Source organism: Labeo rohita, chromosome 25, assembly GCF_022985175.1.
Source record: "Labeo rohita strain BAU-BD-2019 chromosome 25, IGBB_LRoh.1.0, whole genome shotgun sequence".
NCBI classification, from domain to species: Eukaryota; Metazoa; Chordata; class Actinopteri; order Cypriniformes; family Cyprinidae; genus Labeo; species Labeo rohita.
In genome coordinates this window covers 5,603,279-5,620,130 of record NC_066893.1, presented here as the reverse complement: position 1 = coordinate 5,620,130, position 16,852 = coordinate 5,603,279, and the positions used below count along the sequence as shown (strand labels likewise).

Here is a 16,852-nt window from a genome sequence, read left to right as displayed (position 1 = left end):
TAACATAAAATTGCATGTTAATGCCGCAATTTAAATAATGTTGCAATTGTTTTGTTTCTCAGTTTCTGACAAGAATGAGAGGTTTCTGTAAGAGTTTCAGGAATCTCTACGCATATATACCACATCAAATGACGCCACTTTATGCAGAAGTCCTAAAGAAAACTTACGTTTTAAGTCGATTAAGTAAATGTGGTAATAGGAAAATTATATCTGTATTTTATTCATTTTACTGTTAATGTAGTGTATTGTAATAATAATTGCGCATATTTCATATCGGATCCAAAGAGTCAAACATCAGCATCTACGTGTTAAAATTTACACTGGCAAATAGAACATAGTAAAAGACAAAAACAAGAGACAAAATTTTACTCATACAGCAATTCAATCATGGACAGTTTATTATTTTTTATTGTTAATGTGGTATATTGTAGGTCAGCAACCTTTACAGTCTCATCCTGAGTATGAAACATACAGAGTTATATTGTGTAATGTAATATGTTATTGTTTCATCAGTAAGGTGTTGTGATTCCAGTCTTAATTGTATGAACAGATGCCCTTTTGAGCTTGTGACATTGGAAAAATTGAATTTATGCTGGTTACAGTTGTCATATAGTCTTCAAGTAATAATTCTTAAAATGCATACATTCATTACATTCAGACGTTTTCTTTTAAGCATGTCAATGGATATTACTTAATTATTATTTTATTATTTCTTTGTACACCCCAGCCACAGAAAGCGATCTTTCAAATGGGACTCAAGCAAGTGAGTATTGGACAGTGGACTATATACACAGTTACTTCCTGGTTTTAGATAAGACAACTCAGTCATTTCTGGTCAGCTTTCAAAATCAGCTGTTTTATAAGGGGAGCGCTCTTTGCTTCGTTTCAAAATTAATTTACGATTTGAAGAAAAGTTTTGTTTGTCTATGAGGACTAAACGTCCACATATACTATTTCAGGAATGACAAATGCGAGTGAATCCACTAAACTGTGGCGCGAGTCATCGCTATGATTGACTTTGATAACTCTAGCAACAGTCAGAACAAAACATCTGATGAGTCGGTGTGAAAATAGAGCTGTGCATTAAGCGATGCTGAGTAAACGTAGAGTAAGAAAACTACAGCAGCAAGTCTGTCTGGGCTGAATATATTTAGCATCTTCTGCAGTTAATTTAAGATAAAACTTAAATAATGTAGTTTTGAAATTAAATCCCAAAATATTTAATGCTTTTTTTTTTTTTATTGTTTTATATTATTATGAATGAACTTATTTATTTCTTAGGTAAGTATTTAAATAATTAACCCTTCTATATATATATTTTTTAATTACATCAGACTTTGTGACTTCCTGCACTTGCTGTACTTTATACTTAAAGGAGAAGTCCACTTCCAGAACAACAATTCACAAATAATGTACCCACCCCCTTGTCATCCAAGATGTTCATGTCTTTCTGTCTTCTTTTCGTTTTATTAATTCATCACCAGAGAACAAAGACACAAACATTTTGGCTCGCAAGCCTTCTTCAGTGTATAAAGTGTATAAAACCTGTGTATAAAACCTCCACCCACTTTTCAAATCACTGATTTGACGTCATCATTCATTCACTAATGTTCATTCATTCAGCTTTTTAAACAGCTTGCATTCAGTTAACACACATTTTATTAAACCCACCACAATTCTACAATATACTTATTAGATTAAAAATTATGTTTATCGCTCTTATATTAACAGGCAGTTAAAATGAACCGTCAGCAGTATCTGAACATGAACATATTAAACATGAAATCTTCAATGATTAAACTCATCAGACATACGTCGTCATTAATAATCACCAGTGTTGGGGGTAACGCATTACAAGTAACGTGAGTTCCCCATTCAGTCGGTCACTTCGAGTCACGAATTGGGATCTCACTTAGAGAGACCAATCTGCTTCGAGTGTAAACTAAACGAGCCAATGTACATTGGCATACGATGATTGCCTCCAGCTGCCGCTGATCACAGCGCGAGTATAAATATGCAGCAGGTGCAACGCATAGTCAGCTTTTCGCTTCGGAGCCGATCAAATCTGCAAGCAAGATACAGACAGAAATGAGTCAGAAAGCAGCACCTGCTCGTGTGTTGGCGGCACGGCGCTTCAGCGGCGGTGGTCTCCTTGTCAAATGGGAAAAAAAGCACACATTAGGCTGCACTACCCCCTTCTGTGTTGCTGCGGCCATCTCCCCTGTGCGCCTCAGCACTCAGCAGTTTCCTAAAAGAGCTTTCACGGGTGGACGTCTTTATAAAGACGCGGCGTTTAAACATGCTCTTCCACCCGTGCGCTTCTGGATGCGGTCGTTACCTGGCGCCGGGTGATGGTCACGATTGTTGCCTCACGTGTCTGGGCATTAAGCACGCTGAGGCAGCTTTTGTGGATGAGTCATGCTCTCATTGCGGGAGGATGACCATCGGCGAGTTGCGGACCAGACTCCGTTTCCTGCAAAGGGGCGGGGTGCCGGTTCCTCTGCCCAGATCTAGCATTCCCCCTGGCAAACGCCGGGAGGGCGCCACCTCTGGCGGGGAGCTGGCTGGTCTAATGGTCCAAAAAGGAAACTACCTCCTTCCACCAGCACCTCGCAGCCAGTGGAGCGGCCAAAAGAACAGGCTGGACCTTCCCGTGAGGTACCTCTTGTGTCTTTTGGGGCTCCCCCCGACGATCGGAGGGTGAGCCAGACCTCTCAGGGGAGGATGATCTGAGCACACTGGCGCCTACCAGGCGGTCAGCGGTGCCGGATACGGACCCTGAGATGATGGCTATGCTTGCCCGGGCGGCCGAGAGTGTAGGGCTTGAATGGAAGCCTCCATCACGTCCCGAACCTTCTCTGCTGGATGACTGGTATCTTGGGGTGGCTTGCGCTGGTTCTCAGGGCCCCACCCCAGTACCTTTCTTCCCGGATGTGCATGATGAGCTCACTGGAACGTGGATGGCACCTTTTACTGCCCGAAACCGCTCCAGTGGCACATCCTCCCTCACCACCCTCGATGGCAGACCAGCGCGGGGGTACACGGCTGTCCCGCCGGTGGAGCATGCGGTGGCGATGCAATTGTGTCCCAGCGCCGCTTCCACCTGGCGGGGCAATCCGTTGCTCCCCTCCCGAGCCTGTAGGCACTCGTCGGCTCTGATCGGCAGTGCCTATGCGGCCTGTGGAGAAGCTGGCTCTGCCCTACACGCTATGGCGTTGTTACAGGTTCATCAGGCCAAGGCACTGAAGGATCTGTACGAGGGTGGTCGCGACCCAGAAGTTCTTAAAGAACTTCGTATCGCCACGGACCTTGCACTAAGTGTGACGAAGGTGACCGCACGGTCTCTGGGTCGTGCCATGTCCACCATGGTGGTCCAGGAGCGCCATCTCTGGCTGTGTCTGGCCGACATGAGGGAAACCGATAAAATCAGGTTCCTCAATGCCCCCGTGTCCCAGACCGGCCTTTTCGGCGACGCAGTGGAGAACTTTGCCCAGCAGTTTTCCGCCGCACAGAAGCAGACTGAGGCCATCAGACACACCTCAGCCTGCTCGTCGCCGAGGGCGGCCCCCCGCCTCCGCCCCCGCTCCCGCGCAGCCATCGCAGCAGCCTTCTCAGAGGCAGCGCCGTGGAGCCGGTCGCAGGGCAGCCGCCCCGCCCGTCCAGGCCCCCACTAAGACCAGTGGTAAGTCTAAGAGCAAGAGGCCCTGAGACGGGTGACCCAGAGATGGATGGAGCTGCTCTTCGGGAGATGGTGAACGCACCACTCCCTCCCCCGGAGGAGGGCCGGGTGGAGAATCTTTTGTTTCCTTTCCTCACGGCCAGTGGTACCCAAATACTCAACAAAAGAGCAGTGTCTTCTATCTCTGGGTCCCCAGAGGGGACGGGGGGGCGTGGTACGGGCCAACCTCGGACCTCGCTCACCCTCCTCTCTCGCCAGTGAGCGTTTGGAGAGTGCTATCAGACGCACTACTGCCCGAATGCAGGTAAGTGTCTCACACATTCCAGACACAGACACTCTGACCCCACTTCGGACCGGCAACGAGACGCCCGAGCGGGGTTCCTGCGTTCCCCATCGCTGCCCCACCGCGGGTACTTCGGTGGTCCCGCTGGTGCCGCTTGTGCATTATCTGGGGGCCTGGATAGAGCTTCCCAGTCCGTCTTGCTGGCTCCTCCGGACCATCAGACTCGGCAATGCGATTCAGTTTGCCCGGTGCCCCCCCCCCAAGTTCAGGGGCATCCACTTCACTTCTGTGAAGGCTGCAGATGCCCCTGTCTTGCGTGCAGAAATCGCTACTTTACTGGCAAAAGATGCGATAGAGCTGGTCCCTCCAGCCGATATGAGGACGGGGTTTTACAGCCCTTACTTCATAGTGCCCAAGAAAGGCGGTGGGTTACGAGTGATCTTGGATCCGCGTGTTTTGAACCGGGCACTTCACAGGCTACCGCTCACACAGAAGCACATCTTCAGATGAGTCCGTCCTCAAGATTGGTTTGCAGCGATCGACCTGAAGGACGCGTACTTTCATGTTTCAATCCTTCCACGCCACAGACCATTTCTGCGGTTCGCGTTCGCTGTCCCTGTCGCCCCGTGTCTTTATGAAGGTCACGGATGCGGCCTTTGTTCCCCTCAGAGAGCAGGGTATTCGCATTCTCAACTACCTAGACGACTGGCTGATTCTGGCTCAGTCTCGGGATCAGTTGTACGAACACAGGGACCTGGTGCTCGTGCACCTCAGCCAGTTGGGTCTTCGGGTCAACTGGGAAAAGAGCAAACTCTCCCCGACGCAGAGGATCTCTTTTCTCGGTATGGAGTTGGACTCGGTCGAACAGACGGCATGCCTTACGCAGGAACGTGCCCAGTCGGTGTTGAACTGCTTGAATACATTCAAGTGCAGGACAGCGGTCCCACTGAAACTATTTCAGAGGCTCCTGGGGCATATGGCAGCTGCAGCGGCAGTTACACCGCTGGGGCTGCTCCATATGAGACCGCTTCAACACTGGCTCCATGGCCGAGTCCCGAGGAGGGCGTGGCAACGCGGCACTCACTGGGTCAAAGTGACACCGGCCTGCCGCCAAACCTTCACCCCGTGGTCAGACCCTATGTTCCTCCGGGCAGGAGTCCCCCTGGAACAGGTCTCCAGGCATGCTGTGGTACACACAGATGCCTCCACCACCGGCTGGGGGGCCACGTACGACGGGCAGGCAGTGTCGGGTGTTTGGACGGGCCCTCAACTACACTGGCACATCAACTGCCTAGAGTTGCTAGCAGTACACCTTGCTTTGATCCGTCTCAAAGGGCGCTTACGAGGCAAGCACGTGCTGGTCCGCACGGACAACACTGCGACCGTTGCGTACATCAACCGACAAGGTGGTCTACGCTCCCGTCGCATGTCGCAACTCGCCCGCCTCCTCCTCCTTTGGAGTCAGAAACATCTGAGGTCGCTTCGTGCCATTCACATTCCGGGCTTGCACAACCGTGCAGCCGACGAGCTGTCACGAGCTGCGCTCCCCGGAGAATGGAGACTCCATCCCCAGTCGGTCCAGCTGATTTGGAGACATTTCGGGGAGGCTCAGGTAGACCTGTTTGCCTCTCCAGAAACGTCCCACTGCCAGTTGTTCTATTCCCTGACCAAGGGAACACTCGGCATGGACGCACTGGCACACAGCTGGCCGCGGGGCCTGCGCAAGTATGCGTTTCCCCCAGTGAGACTTCTCGCACAGACATTGTGCAAGATCAGGGAGGACGAGGAGCAGGTTCTATTGGTGGCACCCTACTGGCCCACCCGGACTTGGTTGGGTCCCTGGATGGGATGCGGAGGTTCTAGGTGACCTACCCCAAGGAGTGGTAGACACCATCACTTCGGCGAGAGCTCAGTCCACGAGACATGCTTACGCCTTGAAGTGGAACCTGTTCGTTGAGTGGTGTTCCTCCTACCAAGAGGACCCCCCGAAGATGCCCGATCAGAGTCGTGCTCTCCTTTTTGCAGCACGGGTTGGAGCGAAGGCTGTCTCCCTCCACCCTTAAAGTCTATGTGGCTGCTATTTCTGCACACCATGACCCCATAGAAGGGAAGTCGGTCGGGAAGCATGACCTGGTCATCAGGTTCCTCAGGGGGGCAAGAAGGCTAAATCCGCCCCGGCCCCCCCTCTGTACCCTCTTGGGATCTGTCCCTAGTGCTGACAGCACTACGGCAGGCCCCGTTTGAGCCTTTGCATTCAGTCGAGCTGAAGTTCCTTTCAATGAAGACTCTGCTCCTGCTTGCATTGGCCTCCATCAAGAGGGTAGGGGACCTGCACGCATTTTCGGTCGACGAATCGTGCCTAGAGTTCGGGCCGGCCCGGCTATGTGCCCAAGGTTCCCACAACTCCCTTCAGGGACCAGGTGGTGAGCCTGCAGGCGCTGCCCCCGGAGGAGGCAGACCCAGCCCTAGCTTTGCTTTGTCCCGTCCGAGCCCTAAGATTGTACGTAGACCGGACACAAAGCTTCAGGACCTCAGAACAGCTCTTTGTCTGTTTCGGAGGGCGGCATGGATAGTGGATGCCATCACCCTGGGTTATCAAGCACAGGGTGTGCCCTGCCTGCTCAGGTTGCGAGCTCACTCAACTACAAGTGTTGCATCCTCCTGGGCGCTGGCTCGTGGCGCCTCGCTGACAGATATCTGTAGAGCTGCGGGCTGGGCGACCCCTAACACGTTCGCTAGATTCTATAGCCTTCATGTAGAGCTGGTTTCCTCCTGTGTTCTCACCTCAAATGGGTAGAAGCACTGAGTGGCCCCGGCTCGGGTCGGCTTGCAAAAACTGCTCCAGAGTGTCCATACAGTAGACCCTGTTGAGCTCCTCCATCCCTTCGGCAGCCAGACGTAGCGGAGCGTCAGGCGTCAGGCCCTCACTCGACGAATCCATGAGAACCGGTAGAGGGCTGGGGTCCATATGAGAGACCTAAGTGGATCCCATATGTGTAAAAGTCCACGGAATAGCCTCAGAGCCCGTGTTTCCCAGCAGGATGTCTGCCATTCCAAGAAGGTTAAAATCACCTCCAATCTTCCATATGTTCCTGAAAAATGAGTCGTGTGTAAATCCTTCAAACCTCCTACTGGAAAGGTGGGGCTTCCGCACATTCCCACTGCTCCAGCTTCACGGAAGTGGGTAGTGCTATGTTATACAGTGACTGGTATTCTTGTTGCGAGCCCGGCCTAGGCCAGGAAACGGGCACAAGGAGCTTGCTCAGGACACTGGAGGGGGACAGCAGCCGTGGCGCTTTGGTAGGGATCCCAATCCGTCGGTCACCGACATGACTCAAAGTGACCGACTGAATGGGGAACGTCTCAGTTATGTATGTAACCCTCGTTCCCTGAAGGAGGCAACGGAGGCGTCACGTCCCGTCGCCATGGCTGCTGTACCACCGCTGAACTGCCGGGTCACCGGCTCGGCTCCTCAGCGAAAACCTGACTATGCGTTGCACCTGCTGCATATTTATACTCGCGCTGTGATCAGCGGCAGCTGGATGCAATCATCGCATGCCAATGTACATTGGCTCGTTTAGTTTACACTCGAAGAAGATTGGTCTCTCTAAGCGAGATCCCAATTCGTCGGTCACCGACGTAACGTCTCCGTCCCCTCCTTCAGGGAATGAGGGTTACATACGTAACCGAGACGTTACGTAGTATTATTACTTTTCCAAGTAACTAATAAAGTAACGCATTACTTTTTAATTGACAAGAAAATATCTGAGTTACTTTTTCAAATAAATAATGCCAGTTACTTTTCCCCCATTTATTGATTAAAAGTTCTCCTGTCCCCATCTTGATAGAAATCTGGAGTAAGATGTTACTTCTAAAATAAATGTGAACATCCATTAATTCATCTCACTCACAAAAAACAGATTTAGTATTCCTCAAAATGAATAAAAACAGTGAAATTCAACTCAGAATATGATGCAAACCGGCAATAATTAAATATGTTAAATAATACAATATCCTTTATGCATTTAATCCCATTTTATTAACCAGTATCTTTGCTGCCGACCTTCGATGATCCAGTTCAACCATACTAATAAGTAAAATTACTCGAGAATCTAACATTTGTTTTGCTTTTTTTATTGCTGAAGAGCTGACATTTTTTTCTTGAGTTAAGTGGTTTTACAGACATGAATTTATGAATGACTTTTCTCAAAACCTGAGGCTTTTGGTGTGAAAAGGCTTTTACATTTGCCAAAAATAGAACTTTTTATATTAAAAACAAACAAGCAAGCCCTGGCCAGATTTAAAAAGTAACGCAAAAGTAAAGTAATGCATTACTTTCCATAAAAATTAACTAAGTAACGTAATTAGTTACATTTTTAGGGAGTAACTCAATATTGTAATGCATTACTTTTAAAAGTAACTTTCCCCAACACTGATAATCACTGATTCTCACACTAAATGCTTGAGATCTACTTCAAAGGATCCATATTGATCAAATTATAATCCGTTAAAGAAAGACAGAAAGATCCAATTCCTTATTCATATCATTTGGAATTAATGATTTAAGTTTATATATCCAAAATGCTTCTCGTTTTAATAACTCTTTATTTATATCACCTCCTCTACGTGGTCTAATAACTTGTTCTATACCTATACACTCTAGTTGTTTAATTGTTTTTTGTTTAAATGCTTAAATTGTTTAAATACTTCTTAAGCACAAAAGCTCGTGTAGACATGAACATCTTGAATGACAAGGGGGTGAGAAAATTTTTTGTAAATTGTTGTTCTGGAAGTGGACTTCTCCTTTAAGTACATTTGTTATAGTAGTAATTTAATAACAGATCCAAAAGCAAGACATGAAACACTACTAACTACTAACTAACAACAACTACACTGTAAAAAGAACAACTTAAAAAAGTGTTCATGCTGCCTTCAAATTTTAAGTTTACGCAACTCAAATATCCACGTTTTCATGTAGCACAACTTATCATTTTATGTTGGCTAAACTTAAAATTGTAAGGCAGCACGAACACTTACTTTTTTAAGTTAAAACAACTTTTTTTACAGTGTAGGTAGTGGAAATGGCAACTGAGCTAATGAGTGATCTTCTGCTGTCATCTACTGGTTATAATGGTCATTTTATGTCATTTTCATTTTAGGAGTCTTTGTTTTTTGCCAGGAGACAAATTTTAGTACTTTTTTTCATGTCTTCTTCATTAATGAAAAGTGAATCTTTAAAGTAAACTTTACTGCACAGCTCTAGAGTTGAGAAATCATAAAGGTTTTAAAATATTATAAGTGTTTAAAAAATGTATTCGTAACTATGAAGTTATCGATTATCAGGAATACCCTTTCGATGTTGTTTATGAGATAACGTCGCTAACTAGGTACCATTAGCCTCAACAGTTACGATAGTGTTTCGTCGTCAGCATTTAATGTCCAGTTACGTGTTTAGGTACTCTCCTGTCATTATCAGGCTTTGCATATTAAATTGTATGTTGTTAACATAAAATTGCATGTTAATGCCGCTATTATAAATAATGTTGCAATTGTTTTGTTTCTCAGTTTCTGACAAGAATGAGAGGTTTCTGTAAGGGTTTCAGGAATCTCTACGCATATATACCACATCAAATGATGTCACTTTATGCAGAAGTCCTAAAGAAAACCTAAGTTTTAAGTCGATTAAGTAAATGTGGTAATAGGAAAATTATATCTGTATTCTATTCATTTTACTGTTAATGTAGTGTATTGTAATAATAATTGCGCATATTTCATATCGGATCCAAAGAATCAAACATCAGCATCTACGTGTTAAAATTTACACTGGCAAATAGAACATAGTAAAAGACAAAAACAAGAGACAAAATTTTACTTATACAGCAATTCAATCATGGACAGTTTATTATTTTTTATTGTTAATGTAGTATATTGTAATAATAATTGTGATTATTTCATGTCAGATTCTAAGTATCAAATATCAGCGTCTACCAGTTAAAATTTTATTTTGGGAAATAGGAAATAGTAAAATACAATTGAATTTATTTATTTTATTTATTATATTGAATTTCATGTATTTTAATAACTTTTGCAATATAAATTTGATTGTATCATAAAAATAAATAAATAAATAAGCTTAATTGATTGCTGTATGTATTTATTTATTTTTATATTTTTTTGTTTCTTTGTACCTCTAAATATCCCAGCAGCTCTTAACACTACGAGCTCTCCTTCAACTAAGTCTCAAACACCAGCTCCTACAGGTTAGTATTTAATGCGTTAAAAGGAAAATTATATCTGTATTTATTCATATTTATTGTTAATGTGGTGTACTGTAATAATAACTGTGATTATTTCATGTCCAAGTGTAAATATCAAACATCAGCTCAGCATCTACCAGTAAATTTTTTTTTATGGGGGGGTATAGGAAATAGTAAACAGTAAGAGAAAGTTACATTCATACAGTTTACAGCAATTTTATGCATTTTAATAAGAAGACTTGCAATATAATATTTGACTGTTTAAAAAAAAATGTCCCAGCAGCTCCTGCCACTACACAGTAAAAATAGATGGGTTATTTTTTTAACCCAATAGATGGGTTACACATATTGGGTCACTATGTTGGGTTATTTTCTAAAACGTTGGGTTATTTTTTAAACATCGTTGGGTTGTTTTTAATAATAACCCAGCGTTGGGTTTAATTGGTTCCCGCGGCGACAGTTCAAATTTTAACGGACGACGGTGACTGACGACAGAAGAAGCTGCTGCTGCATCAGTATGAGGTGAGTAACAGGGTTTTGATAACTCTTATAACATTATACTTATAAGAAGAACGTGAAATCCACTTCAAAATTGAACTTTTGTTGTTGTATGTTTGTTTTTTAACGAAGTTGTAGTTTCCTTTAGTCAGTGTATTGTAACGTTACTGCGGAGAATGAGCTCCATTGTAAACGAATAACTTCACATTAACGTTACCTTAGCTGTCCCAGTTAGGCCGCTAGCAGTAATAAAGTAAATTAAAATTAGCAGAAAGTTGTAAAACTGTTTAGAGATGTATTACAGTAACCTAAAGTTAATAATGTATGGTGAAATGTATATAGGACTACTTATGTTACTGAAATCACCGTCTACCATTACTACAGGTTTAGTATTATTTTACAGGTGATGAAGGGTTCTAGACGTACAGTTTCTGACTACAGTTTGTTTGGTCGCACTAATGATTATCACATTTAACGTTATATATAGGAAATGGCTAATGCTAAATGAGACATTGGTGTTGATTTGAACCGCGCCGCACGGATCATTCAACTTCGGTCCAGTATGTAAGATTCGCTCAGCGGCAGCTCAGAGAGATGCGCTCAAATTCGGCGAATTCTCTGTTAGAAAAGTCTAAAAATAATCACATTTTCCCAAAAGAAAGACGTGATGGGAGAAACGAAGCTTTTCAAAGTTTCGAATCAATTAAACGAATCGCTTCGCAAAATGATTCACTGCTTCCAATCGTTCGTGACACAACGGCGACGCCTGCTGGTCAAAACAGGGCAAGCGTCAGTTGTTTGGAAAGCGAGCACTAATTGGAATAACACTAAATGTGTTTTTATGGTTTATTTATGTTGAATATTGTTATGCATATATTAGAATCGCCTCTACTTACAGCCATTTCTCATATAAAGCTATGACAGATTTGCATGTTTTTTTAAATGTGTACTAAATGTGTTTATACTTATTTTTAGACATTGGGTTCTTCAGTGAAGGGAAAACTACAACACTGGAATCTCATACATTAAACATCCACATGCCAATTAACTGAAATATTTCAAGGTAAGTAAACTATTTATATTAGTGATCCATATACATTACCAGTCAAAAGTTTTTGGACAGCAAGATTTTTAATGTTTTTAAAGAATTCCCTTCTGTCTAAGCCTGCATTTATTTGATCCAAAATACAGCATTTAAAATAACTGCTTTCTATTTGAATATATTTTAAAATGTAATTGTCCAGTCTTTTCAAAGCTTTTAAAATAGAAAGCAGTTATTTAAAATAGTAAAAATATTTCACAATATTACTGCTTTTACTGTATTTTGGATAAAATAAATGCAGGCTTAGTGAGTAGAAAAGAATTCTTTAAAAAACTTTAAAAATCTTACTGTTCAAAAACTTCTGATTAGTAGTGTAGGTTTTCCAACAATTATGAAAAAATGTTTCTAGTTTATCTGTAAAATGTTTCTTCTTCTGCTTCATCTTATCACAGAGGAAGGAGTGAATGAAGGAAGTTTTATGCGACCGGATGACACCAGCATTTCTGAACTCCAAGAACTCCTCCCAAGTTTTAGCATTTTCAACAGTGAAGTAGTGGAACAGAAGACCTTACTACAAGCAGTGGATCTGTGTTTCAGACATTTCTACATGTCCCCCAAAGCTCCTCTGCACCCATTTGCAGCACACAGTCTTTAATGTTCCAGGAGTTCTTTCAACACATTACCTCTTCCTTAGAAACTTTGTATCTATTGATCTGTAAAACTTTTTATGTTGCTGATTATCAGCAAGTCCAGCAGCCAGCAGATTTACTTTGTTTTATTATTATTATTATTATTATTACTTGTGTTTATGATTTTTTATTTTTGTTTTATTGATAAAGGTTTGTATATTATGTTTGTTTTATTTGTGCACATTTGTGTATGTGTTGATATAAATAAATATGAATTGATACACATTTATGACCCTGGACAACAAAACCGGTCATAAGTATCATGGGTACATTTGTAGAAATAGCCAAAATTGCATTGTATGGGTCAAAATTATCAAATTTTCTTTCATGCCAAAAATCATTAGAATATTAAGTAAAGATCATGTTCCATGAAGATATTTTGTAAATCTCCTACCATAAGTATATCGAAACTGAATTTCTTATTAGTAATGTATTGCTAATAACTTCATTTGGACAACTTTAAAGACAATTTTCTCAATATTTAGATTTTTTTGCACCCTCAGATTCCAGATTTTCAAATAGTTGTTCTATCCTATCAAACCACATATTAATAGAAAGCTTATTTATTGAGCTTTCAGATGATGTTTACATTTAAATACAAAAAACTCGACCCTTATGACGGGTTTTGTGGACCAGAGTCACATTTGTTGGTTTTGAATTCAGTGTACATCTTGAAAATATGTCAGTTGTGTGTGCATATTTGTGTTTTGAATGTATTATATTTTCACATTCTTGTACACTTATTTTGTAAACATTTGCAGTATGACTGTTTTACATTTAAAAATATATTTGTAAAAAAAATATTTGCATATTTAAATAAACAAAATATTTATTTGAAAACAAAGTAGTGTTATAGTGTATTTTTATTAAAATAAATAAATAAATAAATAAATAAAAACTGATATAAATGAATCTAAATAATTAACTCAACTGTTGGGTTACTTTTAACCCAACTGGATTTTAACCCAATTCATTGGGTTAAAATAACCCATAGATGGGAAGGTGCTATACCAACCCATAGTTGGGTTACTAGTTGGGTTATTTTTAACCCAACATTTTTTAGTGAGTACAAGCCCTACTTCAACTCAAACAGCAGTTACAAGTGAGTATTTTAATTCATGGACAACTGTGTAAACATCATACATGCAAAGTGAAAATTCAGTTTGTTATTATTGTGATATGTTGCACTGATTTAATTGGCATTCAGCTTTGATGCCATCTCAGGTTTACTTTAAGTAGAAAACTGCACAGCTGCATCCAGAATCTAGATCTATGAACTACCTAAACATGTGAACTGGAAATTACACTCTTTCAGGTGTAGGAATCAGTAATCAGTTCATCTTCTGGTGTAAAACAGGGCCAAATGTGATTAAGAATCTCACAGTAACTGAAATTTCCACATCATTTGCACTTCTGAAATGGGATAAACCACCTGAAGTGGTGTCTTTCTTTAAATCTGAATGGACTGCTATTAAAACATATGCAACGGACACACCGTATAACATGCTGACCGCGTGCACATCACCAAATTCTGGGCCCCTATTCCTAAAAGATCTTAAGGATAAAAGATAGCCTATCTCATAACTTAGTGATTTAATCCTAAATTTAGGACTCCTAATTTTTGCTCTAAGAGTATTTCACAAAGCGTTTCAGCACTAAAACTAGCTGGTAAATCTGTGAAATATTAGGAGTAGTGGAGAGGACTCCTAAGTCACTAAGATCAAGTCCTAAAACTATCCTAAAACTGCCGGCTATCTGCCTCGGAACAGAAACATTTTAGAAACATTTGCTGATAATGAGCTTTTAAGAAGGTATGGTCTTAATCGCGAAGATATTATGACTGTTGCAGAACTTGCAGGGACGCAGTCACTTCACCAACAAATAGAAACAACCTAACAACGCCACAGATCAAGGTTTTGACAACTCTCGAATGGCAGCTCCTTATGAATGCAATAAATATTTTAATGAGGCCAAGGATTTTAATCTGCAATAGCATAACAAGGTTACATGAAAACATTATGGTCAACTTGAAAATAATGTCCGTTTACCTGTAGCAGTTGTTTGTCACTTGAATTCTGCGATCTCTGCCTTTGCCTGACTTTGCAAAAAAGACCAGCGCTTTTCACAGTCATCTTTGCTTCTGGACAAAAGTGGGAAAGCTGCATTTATTTGCACACATATATTTTCTCACACATCTTTTTTAGTTTTTGAGTTTATCCCAACTCCAAATTTTCCCTTGATTATTTTCATGAACAATCTGGGCAAGAAGTAAGAGTTGTTCTTGCGTCCAGTTTGGTTTTCTTTTACGTTTACATGCCTTACTATCACCTATGTTTATTCTACTCTGTTAATTAAAAGGCTGTTTATATGCATACCCGCTAACTGTATACGAGGAGCGCACATGTAAGAGGCTGAAGATATACATGTTTAATTAGTGACACTTAGCCTGCATTTTAAAATCTTTATTTGAATATGGCAACATTTTTATTTTAAAACCTTTGTTTGAATATGATATAATATTGCAGTTACAATATTTCTATGAATAAATGTCTGACAGAGACTATCAGCCAATCATTGTGTGCGTAGTTAATAAGCATGTTGACATCATTCGTAGCAACGAGGTAAACCCCGCCCTTACTCTTAGCTTAAGACTTCTCTCTATTCCTTCGTAAAAGTTTGTCTCAACAGCTTTGTAAATAGGTTTTAAGAGAAAACTCTTAGCTAAAAACTTTTGCTGCTATTTAGGAGAACTTTCAGTGGTAAGATTAAATGTTTTGTGGTTACAGGCTCTAATCATGTGTACATAATGTAATGACATTAAACTCATTTTTAACATGAAAGTTTTATTCTTACATGTACTATAATAATATGTTATTAGCTCTGAGATAAATGATGTCAGTGAATAAATACATAGATATGCATTAGTTGTTAGTAATACCCAATAGTCCAGTGGTAGTTCGTTAAGTGAGTTAGAGGTTTTGGGTTCTAATCCGCCGTCGCATGAATTTTTTCACCCCTTATTAAAATTAAATATGTTCATCAGTGATCCTGTATCAGAGACACATTTGTGTGTATTTTGTTTTGATTTTTAACCGGAATCAAGCGATGGATTGAAGCGCTCGCGTGTGAACGAGCCGCATTGAGAAAGTTCCGTCACTAATTAACATCGCAACGAACATTATGCATGATTTCAGAAAAAAATACAGATTCTAGCGTCAGCACCTTATTTAACAGAAAGGAATGTTTCATCAGCATTAGGTACGTCCATGCTGCCAGATGTTCAAAAAAGTGGGGACAATATCAAGCCGTGCAAAAAGTGTACCACCCATCCCACCCGTAAATTACGCCTATGAAAATAAGTAGTGTGAAACACTAACACAAGCAAATATGAGAAATATTTTTATTACAGCAGCCTTCAACAGTAAAACCAACACAATAGTGTTAAAATGTACAGTTTCACAAACTTTCTTGCAAAAGTTTTCGTCCTTTCCAATGCTGGTCGCGATTTCTCTCTAGGAGTTAATTGCCATCTGACTATTTCTATGATCACGCATTGATGGATCATAGAGATGTTTGTACAGGCGTACCTGTTCAGCCAAAACAGCTTTAAAATTGTTGGTGATCAGTGCGGTGACACGCGAACCGTTCACTCGAGATGCCGTGCACACCGCCACGCGAAATGGTTGATTTCACAAACACAAGCAAACTTGCGGACGCGTATAAATCAATCTTTACGTTGCACAGATTTAGGAGCTAGTTTTAACGCTAAAACGCTTTGTGAAAGACACTTAGGAGTCCTAAATTTAGGACTGGCACGCCCATTATTTTTACGATTTTCTACTAAATCGCCAAGTTATGAGCTACTTTTAGCCTTAAGATGTTTTGTGAATATGGGCCCTGGTCTTTACTGAGTGATTAAAGACAGCTCATTAACTCTAAACTGCTCCTTGCAGCTGTATTTATACATTGTGTCCTGTGTGTTTTTGTTTTATTTTTACATTAACAATTATGAATTGCTCTTCTGTTCCCACACAGAGCCAGATGTGATCAGGAATCTCACAGTGAATGAAATCACAACATCATCTGTGTTTCTGACATGGGCTGAACCAATTGGAAAGAGATCTTTCTTTAAAATTCAATGGACTGATAATCGAACAAATGAAAATTCAGCAACTAACACTTCCTATAACATCACTGGTCTGACTGCTGGAGTCAATTACACATTCTGCATCACTGCTGTGGCAGCAGACGATTCAACAGAAGGAGGAACTGTCTGCGTCTCACAATATACAAGTATGTAAAGTTATAAAATCACTTTTTCTCGATGTACAGTATGTTTAAACATATCGACTTCTGACCACCAACATTTTATTTATTTATTTTTTTTATACAAATAATTAGTAA

At 41.4% G+C, this 16,852-nt stretch overlaps 1 protein-coding gene and 1 long non-coding RNA gene across 2 annotated transcripts in view; both read left to right on the top strand.

Moving 5' to 3' along the window:
* The window catches only part of LOC127156939 (receptor-type tyrosine-protein phosphatase eta-like), a 194,981-nt gene that overhangs the window by 15,776 nt on the left and 162,353 nt on the right, over positions 1-16,852 (top strand). Inside the window, exons 3-7 of the mRNA XM_051100109.1 lie at positions 728-763; positions 10,166-10,222; positions 10,503-10,516; positions 13,520-13,550; positions 16,484-16,741. Of these exons, the coding sequence (XP_050956066.1) occupies positions 728-763; positions 10,166-10,222; positions 10,503-10,516; positions 13,520-13,550; positions 16,484-16,741 (396 nt within the window). The remainder of the gene's footprint in view (positions 1-727; positions 764-10,165; positions 10,223-10,502; positions 10,517-13,519; positions 13,551-16,483; positions 16,742-16,852) is intronic.
* Positions 10,534-12,369, top strand: LOC127156940 (uncharacterized). Its single transcript, XR_007825801.1, has 3 exons — positions 10,534-10,741; positions 11,693-11,780; positions 12,212-12,369. It is a non-coding gene; the product is annotated as an uncharacterized LOC127156940 (long non-coding RNA).